Source organism: Falco cherrug, chromosome 7, assembly GCF_023634085.1.
Source record: "Falco cherrug isolate bFalChe1 chromosome 7, bFalChe1.pri, whole genome shotgun sequence".
NCBI lineage: Eukaryota > Metazoa > Chordata > Aves > Falconiformes > Falconidae > Falco > Falco cherrug.
In genome coordinates, this window is record NC_073703.1 from 35371967 (window position 1) to 35397422 (window position 25456).

Below are 25456 nucleotides of genomic sequence, written 5' to 3' on the forward strand. Positions count from 1 at the left end.
TCTGCCTACAGGAAGCGGCTCGGCCCCGACTTCCTCCTCCTCCACCTCCTCCTCCTCCTCCTCCTCCTCCTCCACCTCCTCCTCCTCTTCCTCCTCCTTTTCCTCCTTCTCCTCCTTCTCCTCCTCCTGCTCTCCTCTCCGATTCCCCGGGTTTTGCAGCTCGCTTTTCTCCAGACCTCACTGTCTCCTGCCCCTGCCCCTCACCCTGCCTCAGGCCCACTCCCTGTGTCTACCCTCCCCGTGTCCCTGTCTTGGTCTCTATCCCCGACCCCTTCCACGGCCCCTTGTCCCTGTCCCCACCACTTACCCCCCCGACCCTGCACCCCACACATGCTACACACCAGTCCCACAAGCCTCACCCCCGCACTGTACCTCCATCCTGCACCCCACGCCCCTTGCATCCACCACACCCCCTACACCCCACCCACCCACCGCTGCATCCACAGCCCCCCTGCTCCCATCCCTGCCCTTTTTCACACACCCACACCCACTTCACAGCTCCAAACACCCCATGACTGGCTCCTCTCTTCTGTCCCCCAAGCCCCCCAAACCCTCCAGTACTCACACCTCTGCTCTGACTGACCCAGCCCCCAGCCCCCTGGCACCCCTAGCCCCCTCCTGGCCCCCTCGAGCCCTTCCAAGCTCACAAGCTCCCATCTGAACCCCTCTGCCTGTCCCACCAGAGCCCTGCTCGGCACAACACCCAGCACTCAGAATTTTGTATTTTCTTTTTAATCAATGTGAGCCCGTATGCCTAGTTTTTAGGATTTCAGATGGAAGATTTCGGAGGCACAAGTGAGCTGGTGAGCACTGGTTGGGCTTTTATAGGGTGACCTTTTCCTTTCACCCCATCTGCACCCCAAAACATCCACAGCCAGCCCGGCTGTGTGCTCATGGCTGTACCTTGTTAAAATAAATGTATTTCGAATTAAGAAATTTCAGGTGCTGAAGCTGCTAACTGGCAGGTCTCTGGAAGGCTCAACAGCCCCACAGTACGTGTATACATCGACCCCGGGCTGGGCTGGGGCAGGGGGCAGAGCAGGGTTGGGGTGCAGCTCAGGCCCCCAGAACAGGGCACTGTAAGCCGTGCCAGTGCCCACAGCAGCAGCAGCACAATGGGATGCAGCTCCCCGCAATTGGTAGGCATGGGCATCCCACAAAGGGTGGCAGCGGGAGCCCCCTGGGGCTGGCAGCAGTGGGCATGGGGGGCTGCGTGTCCCCCCTCCGCTGCCCAAGCTCTGCAGGGTTCCTGGCAGAGAGATGCTGGCTGCCATAAACCGGGTTTCCCCTCCTGTTTCCACAGCAACACTCGATGACTGATTTCCTTCACTGCCCTATAAGCGGGGCACAGGAGCTCAGCCCTAACATGCCACCCTGACACCCGCAGAGCCCACCCGCAGCTGCCCCCGGGGCCTTGGCACCCCCCTGGGCAGCACCCACATGTGGCTGGGGGTGGCAGGGTCCCCCCACCCTATAGACATTGAGCCACTGACCCCAAATGCAGCGCAGGGTATGTGTGATGCTGCTTTAAATAGAAGTGTTGCAGCCAAAGATAATTTCAGGGTGCAGAAAGTCCCCAGCTGAAAGAGACACCAACACATGGGGTATTTTTGCAATTATCACCAATTAGTTGGTGGTGCCTGACTGGGTGATGTCATACCAAAGGGTATGTCCAGCGATGTTTTGGAAGGGCTGATAAAAAGAGGATGCTCTGCGAGGCACCCACCTGGGGACAGCTGTTGCTACTTCAAGGCAGGAGAAAGCACCGCCTGCTTTGATCTGGAGGCAAAATTAAAAAAAACCCATAAATAAGGATACTGCTACATTTCCCTTTTTTAAAGTACATTTCGCAGTTGGCTCCATAAAATTGGCATTTGCATGTGGTCGCCCTACAAAATCCCAAGTCTTCAACCTCTTGGGCTGCCATGGAAAGGTGACAGGAGATGCAAAAATCTGGAAGTGAAGCAACTGGAGATGAAATGGCCTGAGAGCAGCCTTTTTGTGAGAGCTTAAATTCATGAAACGGTAATGCAGAGCAGCAGAAAGGCTACCGGCACTGGGGAGCATCTCAGGGAAAAGGCCAGTACGGGTGCAAGGCTGCCTGGGGACATGCCGGGATGGGAACTGGAGGACCTTTCCCCCTGGGGACCTGTCCCGCAGTGAGATGAAGGAGCAACGGAGGCCAAGCCATCATATGTCTTCAAATGGAGGGGAATTAATTTAAAAACATAGCTGGAGGTACTAGGCTTTGCTAAACACAGCCTACGGGGAGGGGAGAGCCTCCTCCCTCTCCCCCCCTCGGTGGCAGGGCTGGCTTGCTCTGCGAGAGCCTGCAAAAAAACCCATTCAACATCTGGTTTTAGGAAAATGTAGGGGTTTTATAGGCCAAGGATGAAATCTGGAGGCTATTCTTAGTACAGACAATGCAGTCCCCCTCCCAGAAGTTGCTCGCTCCCTTGTGCTCCTCCCTCCTGCGTGAGGCAATTAGCTGCCCCAAAAATGCCCAACATTAGCAGCAATCAGCAATTAGGCACCAAGACTCACGGCCATCCGAAGGTCAGCGCCTGCCTTGCTGAGGGCAAGGACTATTTTTAAAGGACAAAGGGAAATCGCTTGGTAACATGCAATTATTTTCGGAGCCTGTAGAAAAGGCACAGGATGACCTGGCACCGCTCCACCGCAGGTGCCGAGGGTGCCAGGAGTGGGGGACGGTGAGGGTATCCCACGCCAGAGGGGCACAGCCCCACGTCTCCATCCCCGCCCCTCTCCCAAGGTGTTTGGAGGAGGGATGGATGGCAAAGGCAGGCAGGCTCCAGTGCAGGGTGCAGGGATGCCCCAGGCTCCTGGGGCGTGGCGGTAGCCCTGTTGGTCCCAGCATTAGCGTGGCACATGGTCACCTCCAGGCCTGCAGGATGGTGGCATGTGCTGGGAGAAACCACTCAGCAAACTTTACTGATGCTGCTTCCCTGTGGGAGAACAGGCTCTTCATCTACCTTCACATCTCCATCTCCTGCAGGAAATCAGGATTTTGCTGGTAATAATGGTGAACTCACCACATCAGACCGAGCAGACAGCCCTTATCTTCCTTCTCTACCACTTGTATTGGGTGTGAGAGGATAAACAGGCTGAGGATCGAGAGCTGCTTGGGTAGCTGGGAAGGGGGACATGGAAAGACTGTGGTTATTAGTACCTCCTTTCCTTGGCTGAAGGAAGTAGGTGCCAGGATCAGCAAGCCTGGCAAAATCAAGAAGAAAAGAACTGGCTAATAATGTTCTGAGGAGTTTAATCAATGCTGGTGGCATGGGAGATGGAAGGGTGGCCCTGGGTTTTGGAGAGAGGATGGCTGCAGCACAAAGCCTCTATCAGATACTGGTTCACCCAAAAACATCAACTCGGGAAAGAGAAAATGAGTCTCCCCTGCCCACATGCCTGCAGAGAGCGGGGCCTCAGGAAGTCCCCAGCAGGCACCGTGAGAGGAGGTGGCAGTTCTGCCAGCATCCCTGCACTCGGCCCGAGGCTCAGGATCACACCTTCCACTAACACAGCAGAGCATCTTCTCCCAGCTACTCATCCCACCCCCTCTAAGCAGAGCATGGTCCAAGCAGAGGAGGGAGAAAGGGGGACTAAAGGGATGGAGCATGGCAGGCGGAGGATGGTCTTGCTCATCACACTGGTGACTGCTGCCTGAGGTGGGGATCTGAGCAATGGCTGCCAGCTTCCTCCAGCCCCAGGATGGCAGCGAATGCTGCTGCTCAGCCCTGCTGGCTGGGCTGAGGGGCAGTGGGGCTGGGGATAGGCTTATGCCCCCCCTAGCCCGCGGGGTCCCTGCACCCCAGGGCTCTGCTGTCACCGCCACCCACCCAGGCTAAGGGGTGATGCCCCTGCTGAGCTTCTCTGCTCTGGAAACAGGGGAGTATTTTTGAGGGGAATCATTAGGAAAAAAGCAAATCACATATTGCTCAGCACCCTGGCCGGGACCAGCATGGGGACACAGTGAGCCGTGGGCTACTGGCCCATGGGGACACTGGAACCTGCTGACCCCCCAGTACTTCCCACTGGGACTGCTGGGGCCACCCAGCCCCACGATGGCAGCCACCAAGGAGGGGCTCAGCCCTTGATCCCAGAGCAGAGCCCTGCTCCAGCTCTTACAGGTTGGGGACCCCCTGAGCAGCCCACACGGGGGGCTCACTGGGATGTGTGGCAAGAGCCATCGACGTAGCACAGCTGCAAGGAGAGCAGGCATTCCCATCTGCAACCCCTCCTATGGACACCCCTGTGCCCTCACTGCTATCAGGAGCTCCTGCAGGTCCCCCCACACCTCCTCCCAACATGGGAGTGAGTGCTGGAAGTGGATGCTATTTTTATAGAAATCATCAAAAAAACAGGAGTGAAAGGATCAGCCCATCCATCCCTCTGCCCACGGCTGGAGTTGCCTTAACTGGTTCTCTGCAGCAGGGCGATGATGGAGTGGAGAGCACAATAAATGTTATGTGTTCGTGAAATTCCTAAGTGTTTCATCCTTCACTTAAGCCTGTGAGCATTCTCACAGAATCATTTAGTTTGGAAAAGACCTTTGACATCCAGTCCAACCATTAACCCAGCGTTGCCAAGCCCACAAGTAACTCATTCTCTAGGCACCGCATCTACACGTCTTTCAAACACCCCCAGGGATGGTGATTCCACGACCTCCCTGGGCAGCCTCTTCCAACGCTTGACCACCCTTAAGTTTTAAACTGCCAAGAGTCAAAGTAATGCAAACAACTGTCACTTTATTGTCATTTCCAGCTGTACCGCAAAAGGCACACAACAAACTTCATTGGTACAAAATAATTTTGCTGCGGGGTTTTAGTAGAGTTTTCCTTGTGTTTTTTCTTTTGCAGCACAGTCACTGGCTCTCCCATCGCCCCGACGGGAAGATCCTTTCACAGAAAGGACTATTTCATTCGTGCAGACAGATAGCTCATTATTGCAGGGGGAGAGGCAGGAAGGGCAGGCGAGCACGGCCACCCTTGTCCCCCACAGGACCTGTGCAGCCACCCTGGCCACCTATGCAATTAAAGGGCACCTCTGTGTCCCCCTGCTCCCTGGCACGCCCCCGCTGGCTCGCAGGGCACTGCTCCTGCTTGCCCAGGGGTGAGCTCCATTGCAGCCCCCGACATCACTCCAACCCTGGCTAGGACACTTCGGTCCGGGTTCAGCTGCAGGATAACAGGGTGGGGGAAGAAACAGAGAGGCCCTGGTCTAGCTGCCCCCCACCCTGCAATGCTTTCTGACCAGCGTCAAGCATTTCTTTACACAATTTACCCTTTTTTCTCCCTCCAGCTATGTGTTTTGGCAGAGCAGTGGCTGAGGGTCCCATGGAGGGCACCTGGGGCTGTCTGGCAGAGGGGCTGCCAGCAAGACGCCTCAGCTGGGTGCTGTAGCCCTGCTGCCTCATAGGGGCTGGCAGAGGAGAAAAAAAAAGAGGCTGGGGATGATTTTAGGGGATTTTCCTGCCTGTACCAGCCTACGCAGTTCCAGCAGGGCAGACACATGTTGCTGGTGCACACCAATCCTGCTGCACACTGCAAACGCAGCCATGGATGGGATGCCGCTGCTAGCAAACCCTAGCACCCCAGCCTGGGACACAGTGCTCACAAGAGAGGCTTTTGGGGGGTTTGCTGAGGTTCCCCCCAAAACCAGAGCAGGGCACATAGCTCTGAGCCCCCAGGCAGCATCCCTCTGGCTGCCTGGACAGCTCTAGGGGAGACAAAGAGAGCCTTTAGAGGCCACCGTCCTCCAGCTTGCCCTGCCAGCATTTGGCTGTCTATATTATTTTCCCATAATATCCCTCATGCCAGGCGAGACCAAGCTCTGGGGTGGGGACACACTGTGCCAGTGCCACAGTCACACTGTGCAGAGCTGTGGCAGCACCCAAAGCTCTCCCCTACCAGCTCCCGCATCAGTAATGCTGAGGTTTTTTACACTGTGCCAATAGCTACGCTCCACTTCTTTTGGTACCAGCTCCCCTTTCTTGGCCCCCTTCCCCAACATTTCTTATAAAAATAAGATTGTGCTTGTTTATAAAATAATATTAATTTTTTTTAAGAAAAGTTTCCAGTTAAAAAAAAGGTGGTATATCAAAATATGGCAAAACTTTGGCTGTCAATCACTAAACTCTAATTAAAAATATCGACTAAAAAGGCATTGTGCTGTGAATATTAGCTGCTGTAATGCTTTACCCTCCGGGTACCGATGGGAAATATTACACCTGGACAGGCTGGCTTCCCTAGGACACACTCAGAAGCTGCCCTTGGGTTTTTCTAGCACATCACCATCATCCTTTAGCAGAACTATTCAAACTGTAAGTGACCTAAAGACGCATGAAAAGCCTTGGTAAAATACAACGGAGACTGCGCCGGGAAGAGCCACACTTACAACATGGTTGCATACATATTCTTCTCGAGAGGAAAGTCTATTCTCTCACCTTAGTGCTTAGAAAAAAATATGAGTGTTTATACAGTTCATTAAAGGAGAGGCAGATCCTTTGTATAAAAGGTATTTTAGAGCAGAAGTAAAATGCAAATGGGTCTATAAGATCCAGACATATATAAACATACATACCTCAATATATTTATATATGTAATCTCTATATATTCAAAGTCTGGGATGCGTTATTGCAATATCCTTACAGGTGACTTATTCTTTTCCATCCTCCTTTGCTTGCTGTTTTCTTGGGTTGGGTGGTTTTTTTTTTTGGTTTTGGGTTTTTTTCCTCAAAAAAAAAAAAGAAAAAAAAGAGAAAAAACAAGCTGCAAACGGCTCTGAGACCTCCCAGCTGCCAGCTGCCTCACCAGGACTGCTCTGGTCTGACCTCCATCATGTGTTTTTGGAAGAACTGGGTTGATGCTCTGCCCCAGCAGCCGCTGGTCATGCCTTCCTCCACGGTACATCACCAGTGCCCAGAGATCCTCGGCTGGTTATTGCTTAATTCTCCCTCCCCATACTGGCCTTTAGGGTATTTACATTTCTTTGGCTTGACTTGAACACAACATTCTGGCACTTTCTCTCCATCATCGGCTGCTACCAAGCCACTGCTGGAGCTGCTGGCAGCACTGAAGATGGGGGCAAGGAGGAGAAGAGGCCACCTCACCATGAGGTGATGAGAAAACATGGGTTGGCTTCTGCTAGCTCAAACAAGTAGTGCTTCTCCCAGTCGAAATAAAACAACTTGTGTTCGGCACAAACTCATCCAGAGGAGAAAGAATGCTGGGGGACCACCGGTGGGACTCCGCCATGCCCGGGGGTCTCCATCCCACCCGCCGTCAGAGCGACCCTGTGAGTGCCATGGTTTCCACGGCCCCGGTTTGCAGGGAGCGGTGCAGGGCCGGGGAAAGGCAGCGCTGACAGCCCCCAGTGCAGGGCAGGGAGCCCCAGCCTCCCCCCGAGGGCGGGCAGCCAGTCCTGCCCCCCCGCGGTGCTCAGACGACAAACTCGGGGACTTCGTCATGGGTGAGATCCAACGAGAAGTATTTACTGGTTCTTTTGACGGGGAAGGTCTCTTGGATGTTGATGCACTGCTGGGCCAAGCAGCCATTGCAGTAGAGCCCTTCCTCCTCCAGCCCATGGGCGCAGCCGAAGGTGTAGCTCTGGGCCGTGTCCTGGCAGAGGTTGGCCAGCTGTAAGAAGTCCTTCTGGTAGAGCCGAATGTCATCCAGGCTAAGGCTGTGCCGGTCCGTTGATGTCTTCGGTTTCCTGCATGTCGTCTAGGACAAAGCAGAGAGGAGGCTCAGGACCTGCCGGGGAGCCAAGGGGGTCTGGGAAACCCAAAATGCCAGTGCCAGCAGAGCTCCGGGTTTCCCCAAAGCCCCCCCAACACCACGTACCTGGGGTAAGGAGTCGGTGCTCTGCCCCCGCAGCTTCACCACTGTCTCCGAGGAGCTGGAGGTGGAGGAGCTGATCTCTTTCACGATAAGCCCTGCGCCAGAGAGGGAGGAAGAGGAGAGTGTGAAGGTTCTTTCAAGGCTTCTCAGCTCTCCATGCCTGCTGCCCCTGGGGGCTTGCCCTTGCTTTTGGGCAAAGGCACCCTCAGCGCAATGGGGTGGCATCACCCACCCCAATGGCTCCACTTGCAACCAGAGTTACCTACAAAGCATCCCAAATTTGCAACAAAACAGCATCCAAAGCCATCACCAGGGAGCCTGGCACCCAGAGACCTCCCAGTAGCTCCCAGCACAGAGCTGGAAATGCAGACGACTCTTTGGGTGCAGGCACGGCTCTGGAGAAGCCTGGCTCGTACATGCGATAACAGCACCCATGCTCATGGGAACAAGCGAGGCGTTGTGAAGAAACTGAAAGTGGGCCACAGCAACTGAGAACATTGCTGAAATTATGTCCATTGCCCCCGGGCCCTGGTATCTCCAAATAAGCCAGCATGCCTGGGCGTACACCTCTGTGCCACGGGGCGGCTACATGGAGCATCAGTCCTGCTCAGAGTAAAACCTGCACCTTTCCCGGGCAACCCCTTCTCTTTATAGTTTCACCAAATTTATCCCATTTCTCCTTTGACCCATGGGGCAAACGGCTTTTCCCAGCATCCCAAACAGAAGCCTTGGGCTAATTTCGTTCTGCCGAACACCAAAGGTGTGACTTGAATTGGAGACTTGGAAAGAAAAGTGGCTGCCACCTTACCGGAGTGCCCGTTGAACTTGCGTGACAGCAGCATGTCCTCCGTGATGTAGACGCACATGTCAGGGCTCACCTCCATCTCACCAGCCTGCTCCAGCTCCCGGGGGTCATCCACCAGCATCTCGATTTCTGCAGGCGAGGAGGAGGTGGGACAAGTCACTGATGTGCACCTTCAGAGCACCCTCCAACCCCAATTCACCTGGTGAGACCCAAGCTGGAAAGCCCATGCTCAACTGGTGTCTCACCATCATCCTGGGAGTCCTCCTCCAGTCGGTCCTTCCCACCGCTCTCCACCCCGGAGGTGTGGGAGCTGCCATGGCTAGTCATGGAGCTGCACGTCTTCAGCTTGCGGTGGGCACCGGCCCCTGAGAAGCCGTCCTCAGGGCCCATTTCCCTGGGTTTGGGGTCGGTCTCGATGCCCGAGGTGTGGGAGCTGCTGTGGCTGGCGGTGGAGTGCCGGGAGAGGCGCTTGTGCCGGATGCTGCCGGCACTGCTGCCGCTGGCCCGCGACCGCTTCTCCAGCTGCTCCATGTCCAGATCAAGGGTGTCACTGATGTACGACTCGCGGTACTGCTTCTTCTCTGCAAGGCCAGCGGCACACCGTTGGCACACAGCAGCCTGCACCCCAACCCCTCCAGGTGCCCTGGCCCCCCTGGGATGGGGCATGGCCCCTCCCCCAGCACCTAGGGGCACTGTCACCAAAGCCCAGTCACGGTGGCACACCAGGAGCCAGCCCTGTCCCGGTGGCATATGGGGATGGTGGAGTAGGGGGCCTCAAACTTGCTGTGCTCTGTGCTGTGCTGTCCCTCCAAAGGAGAAAGAGGAGGAGAGGAAGAAGAGAAGGAGGAAGAGGAGGAGGAGAAAGAAAAGGAGGAGGAGGGACAATGAGCAGGAAGAAGTTGAGGAGGACAAGGAGGAGGAAGAAGAGGAAGAAGATGAGGTAGAAGAGGAGAGAGAAAAGGAGGAGGACGAGGAGGAAGAATAAGAGGAGGTCAAGGAGGAGGATGAGGAGGAAGAGTAAGAGGAGGTCAAGGAGGAGGATGAGGAGGGGCAGGAAGAAGATAAGGAAGAGAAAAGGAAGATGAGGAAGGGAAAGAGGAGAAAGAGGAAGACCTTACACTTGCACAAGGGCTTTTCGAGCTTGGAGATGGGGTGTGGGGCACTGGGAAGTGCTGCACTGAGGCACTGGGAGGAACTGGGCCACCAGGGACCACAGCAAGGCTTGTGCTGGATTAAGCAGCTGCGGGGAGGGGTGTCTGTGGGCACTCAGCCCAGCCAGGAGAGGTCTGCCCATCAGGCAAGTCCAGGGTGTGCCGATGCACGGTCAAGGGGGATGTAGGGACAGCCACCCCCAACATGCCCCCAGCCATGGGGCTGGCACAAGGACCAGGCGCTTGTATGGGCAGAAAAGCTGGATGGGAGCCCGGCACTGGTGGGATTTACGCCCTGGGGGGCACCTACCCTCGTTCTCCTCCAGCTTGCGGACCTGGCGCAGGACGGGCTGCAGGTTCATGTAGAGCCGGTGGCTGCTGCTGAGCAGCTGCAGGAGGTGGCGGGGAGCGCAGCGGGCAGCCCGTGTAGTAGATGAGCTTTCTGGCTGAGGGCAGCCCATCCGGCAGGATCTCAAACTTCTTGCCCTGCGTGGGAGAGGGGGGACAGCAGCCCCAGAGAGAAAAATACCCTAATTGTTTCCCAGTCCTGCCACTGCCCACCTATTAACCACCCCACCTGAGGTCTGTGCAACAACACCCCATGCCCACGGCAGAGCCCAGGAGCGACACGGGCAGGGATGCTCTGCTTGGCGATGGCGGCACTCACCACGAACACCAGTTTCCCCACATTTGTCCAGGGGAAGTCATAGAGCAGCTGCTTTTCTTCATCCAAGTTCTGCAAAAAGAGGAGAGGTGGACATGGCTGAGGATGCCAGCAGGGGCTGCCCATGCCGGCCTGGCAGCGGGCACGGAGCCGAGCCATCGCCCTTGCTCAGCCACCTACCTGGAAGATCTGGATGCCCCGCGTCGTCAGCCCCAGTGTCAGGGAGGCTTCTATCTCCCTTTTGTCCTAAGGGAGGAAAAATCAGATGCTTTTAAACACACAATTTGCAACATGAAGTGGATAAATCTGCCCTCCCAGCCCAGGTATCCTCCTGTAGTCACCTCATCTCCCACGCAGCAGCAACGGCCACATGCGGTAGGTGCTGTGTTAATCACAGAATCATTTAGGTTGGAGAAGACCCTTAAGATCACTGAGTCCAACCATTTAATTAATGATGCACACACACTGCCCAGTCACATCCTCTAACATCCTCTGAGTCTCATCCCCCAGGCGCCTGCCACCCACCTCTCCACCCAGAAACACCCTGGCTTAAGGGTCTGGAAAAGCAGTTTAACCTCAGAAAAATTGGAAGAACCTTCGGAAACAGAGCTGGGGCACTTCTATGCCTGAGAACAACCTGTTGCTACACTGGCACTCTGTGCTCTCCCAAAGGCTTCTCCTCTTTAACTTAAGGATGCTACAAAGTGGTCTGTGAAGCACCACCTCCCAGTGAACAAAGTGCTTTGTGCCCAGGAGAAAAACCCAGCAGATATTTCTTAGGATGCCAAAAAAATAAGATCCCAGAAACCTCACAGCTGCCTCCCCACACCCTGGCCAACCTCTTGCCTCTCCTTCACTTGTAGAAAATAGCAGAAGTATAAAAAGTTGCCTCTGGGAGCAAAGCACTGCCCTCGAGACTGCTCTGCTCCAGCCAGCGAGTGCCAATTCAACCACAGCTCTTCCCAAAATACCTTAGAAATCACTTGGCCGTTGTTCCTTTCAATAAAAAGCATCCCTGAATCCAAAGCCTAGCCTGGGCTTGTGGCCAGGGCTCACCTTGTACAACCTGTAGTAGTGCACCGCCACGTCGTCCAGCCGGACAGCCTCCTTGATGTACTTAAGATGGGCTTCGGAGGCCGTCAGGGCAAACTGATCTTTGTGCATGTTCGGGACGTGCTTCAGGATGTAGTCCTTGCCCCTTTTTGCAACCACCTGTTTGGAGGAGAGGAGAAGCTTGTCTGGGGGAACTGCTCCATGCTTGCTTGGGGCCAGACACCAGCCCCGGTGATTTCAAGGGAAAAGGGAAATGGGAGCAATATGCTCCGTTATAGAGAGCTACAAGCAAAAATGAATTAGATACGGCAGCCAACAACTTCTCATCAGCAGGATTTCCCACTGGGAAGCACATGTTTGCTCTGCGTGCCCGTCTCGGGGAGCTCGTGCCACTGGTGACACCCATGCCGGGGCAGGCAGAACCACGCACGGGGTCCCTGCGTGGCTGGGGACACCAACGCTGGGCTAGCGCTCCACAGTGACATGTGTGAAAAAAGCAAGAAACTGGCAGATTTTGGGGCAAAACCCAGAAAACACATAAAGTGAGCAATGGTGCCCAGCATTTTTATTAATCTTCCCCTTGCCAGCATCTGCTGGCAGTCCCGGCTGTGGGGAGCCACTGGGGAGGTTCGCCTGTTTGGGGTCCAAGGGCACATCACATGTGGCCATGCAGCCCCTCATTGCTCCCCACTAACTAGTATTTACCCGTCTGGTAATAATTGGGCTTGTTTTTGGGCACCCTGCTGAGTCTGGGGACGTGCCCTCGCCATGAGGAGGGGTGGCCCTGCTGCAAGGGGTCCCAGCCAGGAGCTGTCTATGCTGCTGCCATGCCATACGGGATTGTTCCCCACCCCATTCCTGCGCAAAATCATTAGGATGGTATTGCCCCGGCTCTGCTGCCAGTCCGAGGTGACCTGGGGCTGCATGTCACCCTGTGCCCTGCCGCAGTTTCCCTCCAGGATTATGCCAGGAGCTGCCTACACCCATGGCTGCTGCCAGTAGAGAGGACACCAATTCCCAGAGGCCTGAGGGGGTGCACTTGATGATGGTGGGATGAAACCCTGATGGCACGTGGCATGCAGGGAAGCCCCCATGAGCATCCCTGCAGCACACAGGGAAATCCCCACCAGCGATATGAGCTGCTCCAGCCACCACACCGCCTCCAACCCTCCCTGCCTGCAGCTATTTGCAGCCCTCCAGTTGTCAGAGGTTATTAATAACTGGGACTAAGCCAGAGATAGGGAGGCAGCAGGAACACCATCCACCCGGGAAGCCTCCGAGCAGCCCAGCATCAGCAGCCTCATGGGGGTTCACATGAGCTCAGAGTGGGGATCCCGTCACAGTGCGCTTACCCAGGCAGGGAAATAGGCTTCAGGCTCAAAGTACTTCCCATAGTGCTTGTTGCGCTTGAAGTCGCCCAGGTCAGCTTGGAGAGCAAAGGCGGTGAGGAGAAAATAGGCTTCCTCGCGCAGCACGCACTGCGAGTGCAGCACTTGCTTCCGCAGGTGCCAGTAGTAGTAGTAGCGTGCGGTCCGGTCGCTGTGAGGGAGCAGAGAAGAGAGGGGAGGAAAGGGCAGTCACCCACCCGTGACCCAGACCAGGGGGTGGGAGACAATCTCACACCTTCCTCCCAGCGGGAAGCTCTTAGAGAGGGAGCAGGGCTGGCTGCTCAGGCATTTGCTCCCTTTTTCCCCCTTCATTAAAGCCGGGGCTCCCACTAGGCGCTGCAAAACCACAGCCGCTTTGCTGAGCTGAAATTTCCAGCCGGTGCCTCCCGCAGGTGGAACAACCCGCCCTGAGAGCATCCCTATGGGGCTGCAGACGTCACCGTCTCCCCACACACCCCACACCCTGAAAATCTTTTTGTCCCTGAAACAGGACCTGAAGCTCCCACCCGGCCACAGGCACATACGTGAATTTATATCAGGCTGTTCCCTGGGTTAAGCTCTGATAAGCCCCTAAATACGATATCCTCAGCCCCCTAAAAGGCTTTGTCATCGCTGGCGGGGAGCAGTGTCCCCTCCTGCCCCTGCACAGCAGGTGGCAGGGAGCAGGCAGCACCCAGCCACAAACAGCCCCAGCTTTTGGGACGCAGGCAGCATCCCGCGGCATCCCGAGGCTGTGCAGCTGCAGTAAGCAGCCCCCCAGCCAGGGGCACCCCAGGGTGCTCCCCTGCCAGCCACCTGCCCCAGCCGAGCCCGGGGGGTGCCCCCATGGTGGGGATGGGTGGGTGCGCCCTACCTGATCAGCCTGCCGTTTTCCACATAGTACTGCACTCGGAAGTGGATGATCATCGGGGGGCCAAACTGGTCGATCCCCTGGAACGGAGGAGATTTTCAGGGCTTCTGCAGAGACCCCAGCAGCGTACCCCAGCCCCTCACCTCGGCTCGCCCAGGGGCAGGTCTGTCACCACCACCCCTTGCCCCACCATGGCATTTTTTTCTGAATTAAGAGTTTGACACTCATTTTTTCCCCTCAATATGCTGAAACATGAAGGGGATTTAGATGTAAAGAAGCAAGTGGTTGGGCTCAAGACCATCAGGGGGCCAGCAGCCCCCCACCACTGCTGCTGTCGCTCTCCCACCTCATCACCCACTAGTCCCCATCTCAGCACCAGCACAGGAGCCATCACACCAACCCTCTTGGTACATTGCATTGAAAGAATTAAAAGGTGCTTTGGAGGGAAAAAAACCCAAATCTTGATTTTTAGAAACTGGAAGAAGGGACACCTCAAAAATTCTCCTGAAAAACAAGGAAATAAGGGAGGAAAAACCCCACAGCTCCAGGGTGGGGAGTGTGGAGGATGCATCCCCAGCTGGGGCACCTGGTGGCACATGGGGTGACAGCCGTCAAGCATCATCCAGGTTTCATTCACTTTGCACACCCGCCCCACCGCTCCGCGCAGGCTAACAGCCAAGTGCCCCACCCCGCCGCCCCTCAGCTGCGTTCCCATGTCCTGGAAGTGACCTGCGACGGGGACAGAGGTGGCCTTACTGCCGTCAGCTCTCCATGCAAGACCTCACCGCTGACCTTGCTGGCCTCCTTCTTCCACTCCTTGGGGCAGTACTTGTAGAGTTTCTGGGCCAGGTCCATGTACACGTGCTCATTGTCTGGATGGGACAAAGGTGGCATCAGCATCCCCCTGCATGCCCCCTGCATCCTGCCAAGCCCTGCCTTGGCCCCCACAACCCATCAGTGGGTAGTGCATGGGGGCCCATAACCTTGTCACCTAATGAGAGGCCACCAAAGGGCTGGGTAAATCTATACCCCCCTTTGGGCAAACACACATCCCTGGTGGCACTGCACCTTGCTGAGCCATGATGGCATCAGGCTGGACCAGCCACAGGCACTGAACCCACAGTGTAAGCCCCTGACTTACTCTGGATGACGCTGAGCCCGAAGAGGTGACAGTCCTTCAGCCTCAGGAGGTCACACACCTGCACCAGTAACTCATGGCACAAAATTTTCACCTGCAAAAAAAACCCCCACACATGGCACCTGCTCCATCTGTTCCCAGCTGAGCTGGGCAGGTGGCACCAAACCCCCCACACAGGGTCCCCAGGCAGGACCAGGGGTGTGACAGGCTGGGCTGTGAGGCTCATTTTTCCATGGGGCCAACACAGAAGTCCCCAAAAGCAGGGTCCCCCCTGGGGTGCAGGACCAGAGCTCCCCTAGGGATGGGATACACAGGGGACCACGGGGCAGCTCCAGAACAGTGCGGTGGTAGAGACCTCACCGCAAACCAGCCTGGCACCAGGGAGATGGCTTTGGGGACAGAGAACAGAATATTGGCTGGTGGTGAATTAAAAAACATAAAAAGCAAGGGAATTTCCACATTCAATACTACATCCGAATCAGAGCCAGACCCCCTCCTGTTTATTTGCTGGGGTACATGAGGCTGAATTGCCACCACCCACAATGGATGCGTGGAGTGAGGACTAAAGGAGGAGGGACTGCCCGCAACTCGTGGTGCTGCCCTGTGGGATGGCATGCAGCAGGTCACCTGCCGAAAACCACAGCACTGCCAGCAGCACATCGAGTCACGAAGAAGCAAGAGGGAGTAAAACACTGCCGCAGCCTTCAGGGGGAATAACTTGTGTGCATTTCTCTGGCAGGGGGAGAGCAGGCAGGCTCAAAATTAAAACCAGAAGCAAAACCAGAGCTTGCAAATGCAGCTGGTGGCAAGCCCCTGGCATGATGAAAACATTGGTGCTCAGGGGGTTTCCCTGGCCCCTGCGCTGCCTTACATTGATGATGATGTTGAGGGAGTCGTCATTGGGGAGGAAGATGCAAACGCTGCGGCGGTCCTGCATGACTCTGTTGTTGTGGAAGGTCAGTTTGTTCATCGTGGTCCGGGCTCGGGGCGGGCGGCAGGCACCTCACCAGTGGGCCAGGGCGGCCTCGGTCCCCGTGGGCGCCATCCCTGTGGGTTAGAAGGGTGCTGAGCCCTCCACACAGCACCCCCAGCTTCCCACACCCCAATGCAGGCATCCTTCCCACCCATCGCCACGTCCCCTCAGAAGCCGGGTGTCCCCCAAACCCCCCAAAGCGCACCCCACCACAGCCACTGCACATCCCAACCCCGGCGCCGTGGTTAGGGCAGTGCAGGATCGCAGCTGAGCCCAAAAAACCTGACCCAGCAGTTTTATTCTCCCAGCTTGGGTTCGTAAAAACCTCAGGAAAGGCTTTCCTGGCATAATTAAAAAAAAAAAAAAAAAGTCTATCTGCTGGGAACAAACCCGGCTGTGCTGGGGAGGAGCGGTGTGGCAGTGTGGGAGGTTTTGCTGTCAGCAACAGAAAGGCAAGGGGCTGGTGCGGGGTCCTATGGCATTACCCCCATGTCCCTTCCAGCATCGTTCCCCCCAGCTCCAGCTCTTTATGGGGGTTAAATAAAACAACCCACACACTAGCAGTGATTTGGAGATGGGAATTATCATCTCTTGCCATTTCCCAGTGTTTGCCTAAATCCATACCAGGGCCGAGCAGGTGAATCCATTCTAGCATTAACCCCAGGCAATTCTTATTCTCACAGGCAAATATTCCTTAAGCATTTTTTAGCCCTTGACCATCCCCAGGGGCACAAACGCACACATGACACCATAAAAAAGGATCCTTAAACTATTTCACCCTTTTTCTAACCCATAGATTTATGTTGGCACCGAGGACAGTGTAGCGTCTCCCTCTTCACCAAATATTTGCTTTGGTCTACATAAAAATGCCTTTGGCTTCCAAAACAGTTTAACTTGCATATTTGTACAGCAGGGAAAAAAGTGCCCCGAGGTAACTTTTTGTTAGGTAGTTACTGAGGTTTTGCAGAAGTTGGGAAATCCAGAGGTGATGCTTTCTGGCCTCACCACTCTGGGTTTGCACCACCAAGACCTTGCACAGCTGTGCATCATGCCTGCGCGTTGCACCTGTGTATCACAGACATGCAACACGGCCATGCGCTGCGTCCTTCCACTGTGGTGATGCATTGCGGCCAGCATTGCAGCTGTGCATTGCATCAGTGCATCATGGCCAGGTATTGCATCTGTGCGTTGCATCCTTGCATCATGGCTGTGCCTTGCGGCCATGCATTGTGGCAGTGCCTCATGGCCATGCATTGCATCCATGCATCACAGACGTGCATCATAACCATGCATTGGATCCCTGCATCATAGCCATGCATTGCATCCCTGCATGTGCATCATGGCCATGCACTGCAGCTGTGCATCATGGCCAGGTGTTGCATCTGTGCATTGTGCCCATGCATTGCCACCATGCATTGCAGCTGTACATTGCATCTGAGCATCATGGCCAGGTATTGCATCCGTGCATCATGGCTGTGCATTGTGGCAGTGCCTCATGGCCATGCATTGCATCCATGTATCACAGATGTGCATCATAGGCATGCATTGCACCCCTGCATTGTGGTGGTGTATCATGGACAGGTATTGCACCTGTGCATCACAACCACATATCGCAGCTGTGCATTGCATCTGTTAATCATGGCCAGGTATTGCATCCATGCATCATGGCTGTGTGCCTTGCACCCATGCATTCTGGCACTGCATCTTGGCTATGCATTGCATCTATGTATCATAGACGTGCATTGTGGCCATGCATCGCATGTGTGTATCATAGACATGCAACATGGCCATGCTTTGCATCTATGCGTTGTGATGGTGCACTGTGGCTATGCATTGCAGCTTTGCATTGCAACTGTGCATTGTGCCCACGCATTGTGGCCATGCATTGCATTTGTTCATTGTGGCCGTGCACTGCATTTGCGCATTGCATCCATGCATCACGGCTGTGCATAGCAGCCATGCCCAGACATGATTGATCCCCACTGGGAGCAAACAGCGCAGTGGATGGGTCGGTTTCAAGGTTCATTACAAATCACAGCGGTGAACAAAATGGGGCTGAAGGTATTTGGCAAACATCCTCACCCCGGCCAGGTGCCCGGCAGCTCTGGTGCACCGACACAGGGCTGGGCGTGAAGCGACTTGCGTGGGCCCTGACAGGGAGGGTGCTGCATCCCCAGCAAAGCACCCATGCCCTGGAGCACCATCCAGCACACTCTGCACCCCGCTCCCACCCAGAAGTCTCCTGCAGCCCCAACGCGTGCATGACAGCATCTTCCCAGCGCAGCCCTGTGGGCTACAGCTGGCTCAGAACTACAGCCACAGGCACAACCCACCTTGGATTTCTTGGTAAACCCGTCACCCGGAGGTTATTCTGTGCTGTCAGCACCACAGCATTGGCCCTGCACACCCAGGGCCCTGCAGCACCCCTGCTGCAGCAGCGAGCATCGGGAACGGGTCCCTCCTCCACCACAGCCTCTGCACCAAGCCCTGCTTGCAGCAGGGTCCCCGAGGAAAACCCCTTCTTAAGAGCACTTGAAAATGAAACCAAGTCTTCAGGGCACTGGCAAAGACCCCAATGTCACAGCTTATCACCTCGCTGTCTTCAAAAACCAGGCAGAGGCCAGGCATCAGGCCCCACCGTGCAGCTTGTGTGTCCCCCAGGAGAGCTTCCCTGTGGTACCATGCTGCTCTTGGCATCCTGGGGCTGTTCATCCCCATGCCGGTCTGTATATTTACTCCTCTTTCTGCAGCGTGAATCAGTCCCTGAGCATCGGGGATTAAAGCACATGAGCTGGCGTCAGCAGAGCATGGGCATGGTGTGGCTCGGTGGGGACTGCACCACCGGAGCCAAAGAAAACATCTCCCCCAGCAGCAGCTCTGCAGGACCCTACCTCTGAGAGCAAGGAAAACACCAGAGGAAAAAACCCCACAACCTCATATATTTTGGTATTTGTATAGAAAATGCTCCAGTTCTGGCTGCTGAATGATATAACACCCCATCAGATGACACACAGAGCACTAGAGGGGTGGCCAGCAGCTTTGCACGACCCTCCTGAGCTCCAGGAGCTGCCCCTGGGGCTCTACCAGATCTCTGTGAGCTGTCGCAGATTTAGCAAGTGGGCACAAAAAGCCCTTTCCAGGGCGATGTGCCTCCAGCAGCCTCAGCCAGACGCCGGCAAATTCTTTCCGAGCATCTGCTGCTCATTCCTACAATGTCAGCTTTGATTCCCTGGGACCCCGCGCTGCTGCCCTCACCGAGTCGCTTCTGCTCTGGTGCAAGCGCTGACAATGAGGCAGGAACATGCCCAGCTCTGAGCTGGAAAGAGCCTGGATTGCAGGGAGAGCCCCCCAGGAATACCATGCCAGGGGGGTGACGCAGGTCGCCCCAGAGCCCGAGTGGGAACCTCCACCCTGGGAGTTTTGCAAGGGGTTTTCTATAGGGAGAGCAAAGACAGCTGGAAAAAACACTGGGAATGAGGACTTGGGCACGGATCAGCCCCCACAGCACCAGGAGATCCAGGTCTTCCAGCCACATTTTCCCTGCCATAGGGAAAAGAGCATTAAACCTCCATAGGAAGGCACTGCAAGTGCCTTGTGTGCCTTGTAACTCCCGGGCTATGTGCAGAAAATTCCTTGATCCGCCGTGTTTTTCACAGCCAGGCTGCTGGAATACCATCTTCCTCCCTCATACCAACGCCACGGGATAAACCCCATTGCAAAGCTTTGCTGGAAAGAAAACATCACGCAATAAACCTGCCGGCCGGCGCAGCTTGGAAAAGCAGCTCGGGCTGTCGCTGCTGACTCGGCGGGGGATTTACTCAGCACGAGGTCTTGCAAACACGGCCCGCTTCAGGCCGAGGTGCCGGAGCAGCGTGCCAGGCTCTCATAGGAAATATAAATTTGGATGCAATTCCAGTGTCAGGGATTTAACATCGCTTGAACTTGCCGGCTGAGATGGGTTTTGCTTCCAAAGAAGCAAGCGTGCAGCTTCTGTGCATGAGAAGTGAGGCTGGTTTGCATGTGCACCATTTCTTCCCCCCCACACACGTTATTTCATTACATTTAAAAGATGTGTCTCAGCCTCAATGCCCACGGTCTTGGCTCCAGCTCATAGCCCCGTGGTACCCACCAGACCATCCCAGTGCTGACCACTCCACCCAGCCCCAGTCTGCAGCCCCTAGACAGACCCAGCCCATTTCTCCATCACCCAGATTCATCTCCTCCTTGCCAAAATATCCATTTGTTTTTTTTTTAAATTCTGTCGTATCAGATATTTAACCCATCACCAGGCTTTAGTTCTAGCGCTGCTGAGCCACAACAGGGGCGAGAGAAGGGATTCAGCACAGGACCCACATGTAGGCACAGGCTGTCCTGCAGCGAGAGGCTACCCAAAGTGCAGAGCGAGGTGGGAAGATGAATTCACGGGGCAGGAATTTCTTGTTTTTAAGAGTTTAGAGTCGGTTTTACCCCACATCACAGGGCGCAGGTATGCGCGAGCTGTTATTACAAGTTTTAAGGCCAACACTTAATGCAGCTTCTACTAACCCAAAAGCTAGATTAATTCCTGCTTGTGGTTGCCCCATAATTAAAATCGTCTCCAATTCTTCATGAACTCAACAGTTTCCTCCTAATGAAGAGAGGCAGATGAAAGAGACCTTCACTGGGAAAAAGGACTCGGTTATAAATATTACATTACTTCATCCGCCACAAAAGCTATTTGGATGCTGGAAACAGCCTGGGCAGCCGGGGGCCAGCCCCACCAGCCCCAGCAGATACCCCTGAGTGCTGGAGGCATCCAAAAAGCCTCTGCAAGGAAGGTTCCCCCAGGAGCTCGCCTGTCCCCACCTCTGCAACACTCCTCCTCCTCCTCCTCCTGCTCCTCCTCCTCCTCCTCCTCCCCTGTCCCCCCTTTGGCTACTGCAATGGGACAACAGCAAGGGGCAGAGCGGATGCTGGGGACATCCAGGGACAGTCGCAAAGGGCTGAGCCAAGGGCATCGTCCCAAAGACAGGATAATGGCTCCTCTGTCTCCTCCTATGTGCATTCCAGCTGCAATCGCAGCCAGTGCTGGGGATGAGCCCCATGGGACATCACATCAGGGCACGGACAAACACAGGCCGAACCACAGCAACTCGGGAAACCGCTCCCCCTGCCCGTTCTTCGGCACACACGGAGCCCAATCTGGTGTGGAAGTGCTGATTTACCACCCGCCTGCAATCCACAGCTGAGCCAGCCCAGGCCTCTTCATTCCCTTACTTTGGCGCACTAAAATATAAATAAAGCAGCCTGGCCTCTGCTGAGGATGCACACAGAAACGGATTTCGCCTGGCACAGGCTCCAGCAAGGGAGGGACGGCGCCTGCTCTTCCTCTTCCCTCTTCTGCTATTGAACCGGCCCCTTCCACTTTATTTCCTTCCGGAAAACTTTGCCTTGAGCCTTTGGGATTAGAGAAATATCTGCAAAGAGCATCCAGTTACATCAAGACTGGGTTGGGGTAGGTCTTGCTCAGGACACCCCAGCTTCCCCCATCCAGCTCTGAATCCTGTCCCCCACAATGTTCTTGGGGGCTTTATGAACCATCTCCCAGTGTCATCAGCAACAAGCCCAAACCTCCCAGAGCTCAGATGCTGCTTCCCGGACCACCAACATCACTGTGAAGGATGCATGTGGACATGAAGCATTGCCTTTGCTCCCCGCTCCGCAGGCAGGCTGCAGCCCACACTAGCAGCAGCATCCCTAAACCCCTTTGGATTTGGCTCCGGGCCTTTGCTGCAGGATCCCTGGACCACAAAACAGCTGCAAGGGCCAGTGGCACCATCCTGCATCCCCACATGCCACAGAGAGCACAGCCCCAGGTTTCCAAACCATGGACCTCCCTATTTAATAACCTTGCCAGGATGCTCCAGCCCTGGGCAAACCCTTCCTTCCCGGGAGAAAGCACTTTTGGGAAGCCCCATCCCTGGCACCCCGCTACAGGGCACACTCCCATACAGGGGATCAGTGCCCCAACCCCTCCCCGCTCTGGGGAACATTTAGTGCTTTGTGCACATGGGGAAAGTAAAAAAATAAAGGGTGCGAAGCACTCTGCAAACAGCCAAGAGCCCGAAAACCAGCTCCATTTTATGCCAAAACGCACATAACAGCACCGGGACTATCCAGAGCCCGCTCTGCCCCCACCGCAGTCCACGGCAGCCTCGTTTCCACCTCCTAATCTGGCAAAACGAAACCAAACCAAGTTACATTTTTTAATCCTGGAGCGGGCAGAGGGGGATCTGTCTTCCCCCCCAGCAGTGCTGCTCTCTGTCTGGGATTGCTCCTCCGCCAGAGCTTCCATAAACTTCTGCCCCAGCAGCAATGGGGAAAAGCTTTTTTTTTTCCCCTCCCTGCTTTGAAAAATATCCTAAGCACACTTTTCAGACAAGGGGAGAAAAAAAAAAAAAGCATAAAACTCAATTAAGAAGCAGGCAGATATTTTAACCACCGCCATCATTTGTGTACTCCATCTGGAGTCCAAAGGCTGCTTTTTTTTTTTTTTTTTTTTTTTTTAGCAGGAGGGAGCTGACATCATCTTAATTTGAAATTCACATTTATTTTTACATCTGGTCTGAATTAATCTTTTTCAGCGTACTGACTTTCATGTAATGGAATAATTGCTTACAGACTCTGGGTTTAAAGAGCCTGAATAAACTCAGTTTAAAAAAAGAAACCCCTTTACAAAATGATAGTGAAAAGCCAGTACCTATAACCAAACCCCAATACGCCTTCGGGACTGGGAATTTTAAACAAAACAACATCGCTTTCAAGCAAGAGAGCTTGAATTAATCCCTGCTCTACCCAAGAATCGGAGAGGGCAAACGAGCCCCGTGGAAAAACACCACCACAAACCAGCCCGGGAATTAGGCAGAGCAGCAAAGCTCCGCATGCTCAGCTCCATCAACGCCACGCCGAAGCATCACCGGGAAAAGCAGAGTTGGGCTCAGAGGGAAAAACATCCTCCTGACCAGAAACACATTGGCTGTGAGCAGAAAAAAACTGATTCAGGACTGCAAGGCGACAGCTAAGGTGGCAGGGGGCCAGGGGGTACAGTGGGACTGGGCACCACCTTCCTCCATGTACCAGTTAAAGGACATGGGAACACGGAGCACGGTCCTGAGAAAGCTCAGCTCCGACCTGGGAAACCTCGGCCCCGATTTCCTCCCTGCCACGAGGGCACGATGTCAGTTAAAGCCCTGTTTAAGAGCTGCGTGGGTTTGTCCTCACCAATTCCAGAACCTGGCGGGGACTCGCATCCCTGGTGGGAAACCCGGAGAAGACCATTAGTGGCACTGCCAGGCTGCAGCCCGCGCCCCGAGCCACCGACCCCCCCGGCTGAGCCGTGGGTGGGGGCACCCGTACGTGAGTGGGGTCCATGGGCAATGGGGTCCCACGGCTGACTGTGACCCAGGAACAGGAGGATCTATGGATGAGAGGACCCACGGGTGAGGGGACCGACAGATGATGGGATCCATGGGCAAGGGGACCCATGGGTGAATGCAACCCACAGAAAAGAGGGCTTGCAGACAAAGAGGTCCCACGGATGAGGGGACCCACAGGTGAGGGTGGCCCATGGGCAAAAGGACCCACTGGTGAGTGTGGCCCACAGGCAAGAGGTCCCATGGGTGAGTGTGACCTCAGGGTGAATGTCACCCATGGGCAAGTGTTATCCACAGGTGAGGGGACCCATGCGCAAGGCAACCCACAGCTGAGTGTGACCCATGGGTGAGGGGAGCTGTGGGCAAGTGACCCACAGATAAGGGAATGCGTGGGTGAGTGTGACCCAGGGGTGAGGGGACCCATGGGCAAGGGGATCGCAGGCTAGTGTGACCCAGGGGTGAGGAACCCCATTGGCAAGGGGACCCGTGGGTGAGTGTGACCCATGAACAAGGGGTCCCATGGGCAAGGGGACTCACAGGCAAGTGTGACGCTGGGGTGAGGGGATCTGTGGGTGAGCATGACCCAGGGGTGAAGGGGTTTGTGAGCGAGTGTGATGCACAAACACAGGATCCCACAGGCAAGGGGATCTGTGGGTGAGCGAGACCCACGGGCAAGGGGGTCTGCGGGCATGTGTGACCCAGGGACAAGGGGATGCGTGAGTGTGACCCATGGGTGAGGGGTCCCATAGCTGAGGGGACCCATGGGCAAGGGGGCTCACAGGCAAATGTGACCCAGAGGCAAGGGATCCCATGGGCAAGGGGACCTGTGGGTGAATGTGACCCATGCACAAGAGGGCCCACAGGTGAGGGGACCCTCAGGCAAATGTGATCCTGAGGTGAGTGGTCCCATAGACGAGGGGATTTGTCGGTGAGTGTGACCCAAAAGTGAGGGGACCTGTGGGTGAATGTGACCCAGGGGCAAGGAGTCCCACAGGCAACAGGGTTTGTGGGTGAGCGTGACCAACAAACAAGGGCTCCCACAGGTGAGGGGACCCGTGGGCGAGTGTGACCCATGCGCAAGGGAGCCCAAAGGCGAGGGAACCCTCAGGCAAGTGCGACCCTCAGGCGAGAGGTCCTGCAGACGAGGGCATTAGTGGGTGAGTGCGACCCACGCGCAAGGAGACCTGTGGGCGAGTGTGACTCATGCACAAGGGGTCCCACGGGCAAGGGGACCGGTGGGTGAGTGCCACCCGGGGCGAGGGGTCCGGCAGGCTCGAGGGCCCGCGGGTGAGCGTGACCCCTGGGCGAGGGGTGCGGCAGGCGAGGGGATCTGGGGGCGAGCGTGACCCACCAGCGAGGGGACCCGCGGGCGAGGGCGCCGGGGGCGCACCCAGCCGGCGGGGCCGTGCCGGGGCCGGGGCCGGGGCCGGGGCCGTGGCGGGCGGGTCCGGCGGAGCAGCCCCGGCCGCTGTTCGCCTTCACCTCCCCGCGGGCGGGCGGAGGAAATGACTCGCATTCCTGCAGCCGGAGCCTCTCGCACTTCTCCGGCACCAACTCATCCCCCAAGCGCAACAAGCAGGCGCGCCGGCCCCACGCCACCCCACGCCGGGCCCACCCGCGGCAGCCCCCGGGGGGGGGGGCACGCCGGGCCGAGAGCGCGGCGGCTCCCCCGAGCCGAGCCGAGCCGAGCCGGGCTAAACCGGGCCGGGCAAAGCCGGGCCGGGCAAAGCCGGGCCGGGAGCGCGGTGCGCGGCGCCGGGCACGCACCTACCTGCGGCTCCGGGGACCGCGCTGCCTGCCGAGCCGTGCCGAGCCGAGCCGAGCCGAGCCGCGCCGAGCCAAGCCGAGCCGAGCCTAGCGGAGCCGTGCCCAGCCCAGCCCAGCCCAGCCCGCCGCCCCCGCCCCTTTCCGGGCCGCACCGCCCCGAGCGGCACCGGCACCGCCTCCCGCCTGAGCGCGGGCTCCGGGACAGCGTGGGGGCACCGGGCAGCCCCGGCCAGGGGACCCGGGCAGCCCCGGGGGCGACGGCCGAGCACCTGTCCCCCGACCCCGGCCAGCATTTGCCCCGGAGGGGCCGCGGGTGGTCGGGCAGCCCCCGGTCCCGGGGGTTCCGCGTTCCCCGCGGTGAACACGAACCTGTTCTGGAAGGGGCGCGGGCAC

At 56.3% G+C, this 25456-nt stretch overlaps 1 protein-coding gene across 1 annotated transcript; it reads right to left on the reverse strand.

The window, feature by feature from the left end:
• Positions 1–4749: 4749 nt before the first annotated feature.
• On the reverse strand, positions 4750–25186 carry FRMD6 (FERM domain containing 6). Its single transcript, XM_055716877.1, is given in 15 exon segments — positions 4750–7745; positions 7866–7957; positions 8671–8796; positions 8913–9248; positions 10129–10222; positions 10224–10304; positions 10486–10554; positions 10663–10728; positions 11539–11694; positions 12888–13074; positions 13777–13853; positions 14566–14645; positions 14915–15005; positions 15783–15958; positions 25068–25186. Coding segments are annotated over 14 exon segments (1839 nt in total). The 5' UTR covers positions 15882–15958; positions 25068–25186; the 3' UTR covers positions 4750–7460.
• Positions 25187–25456: the final 270 nt, after the last annotated feature.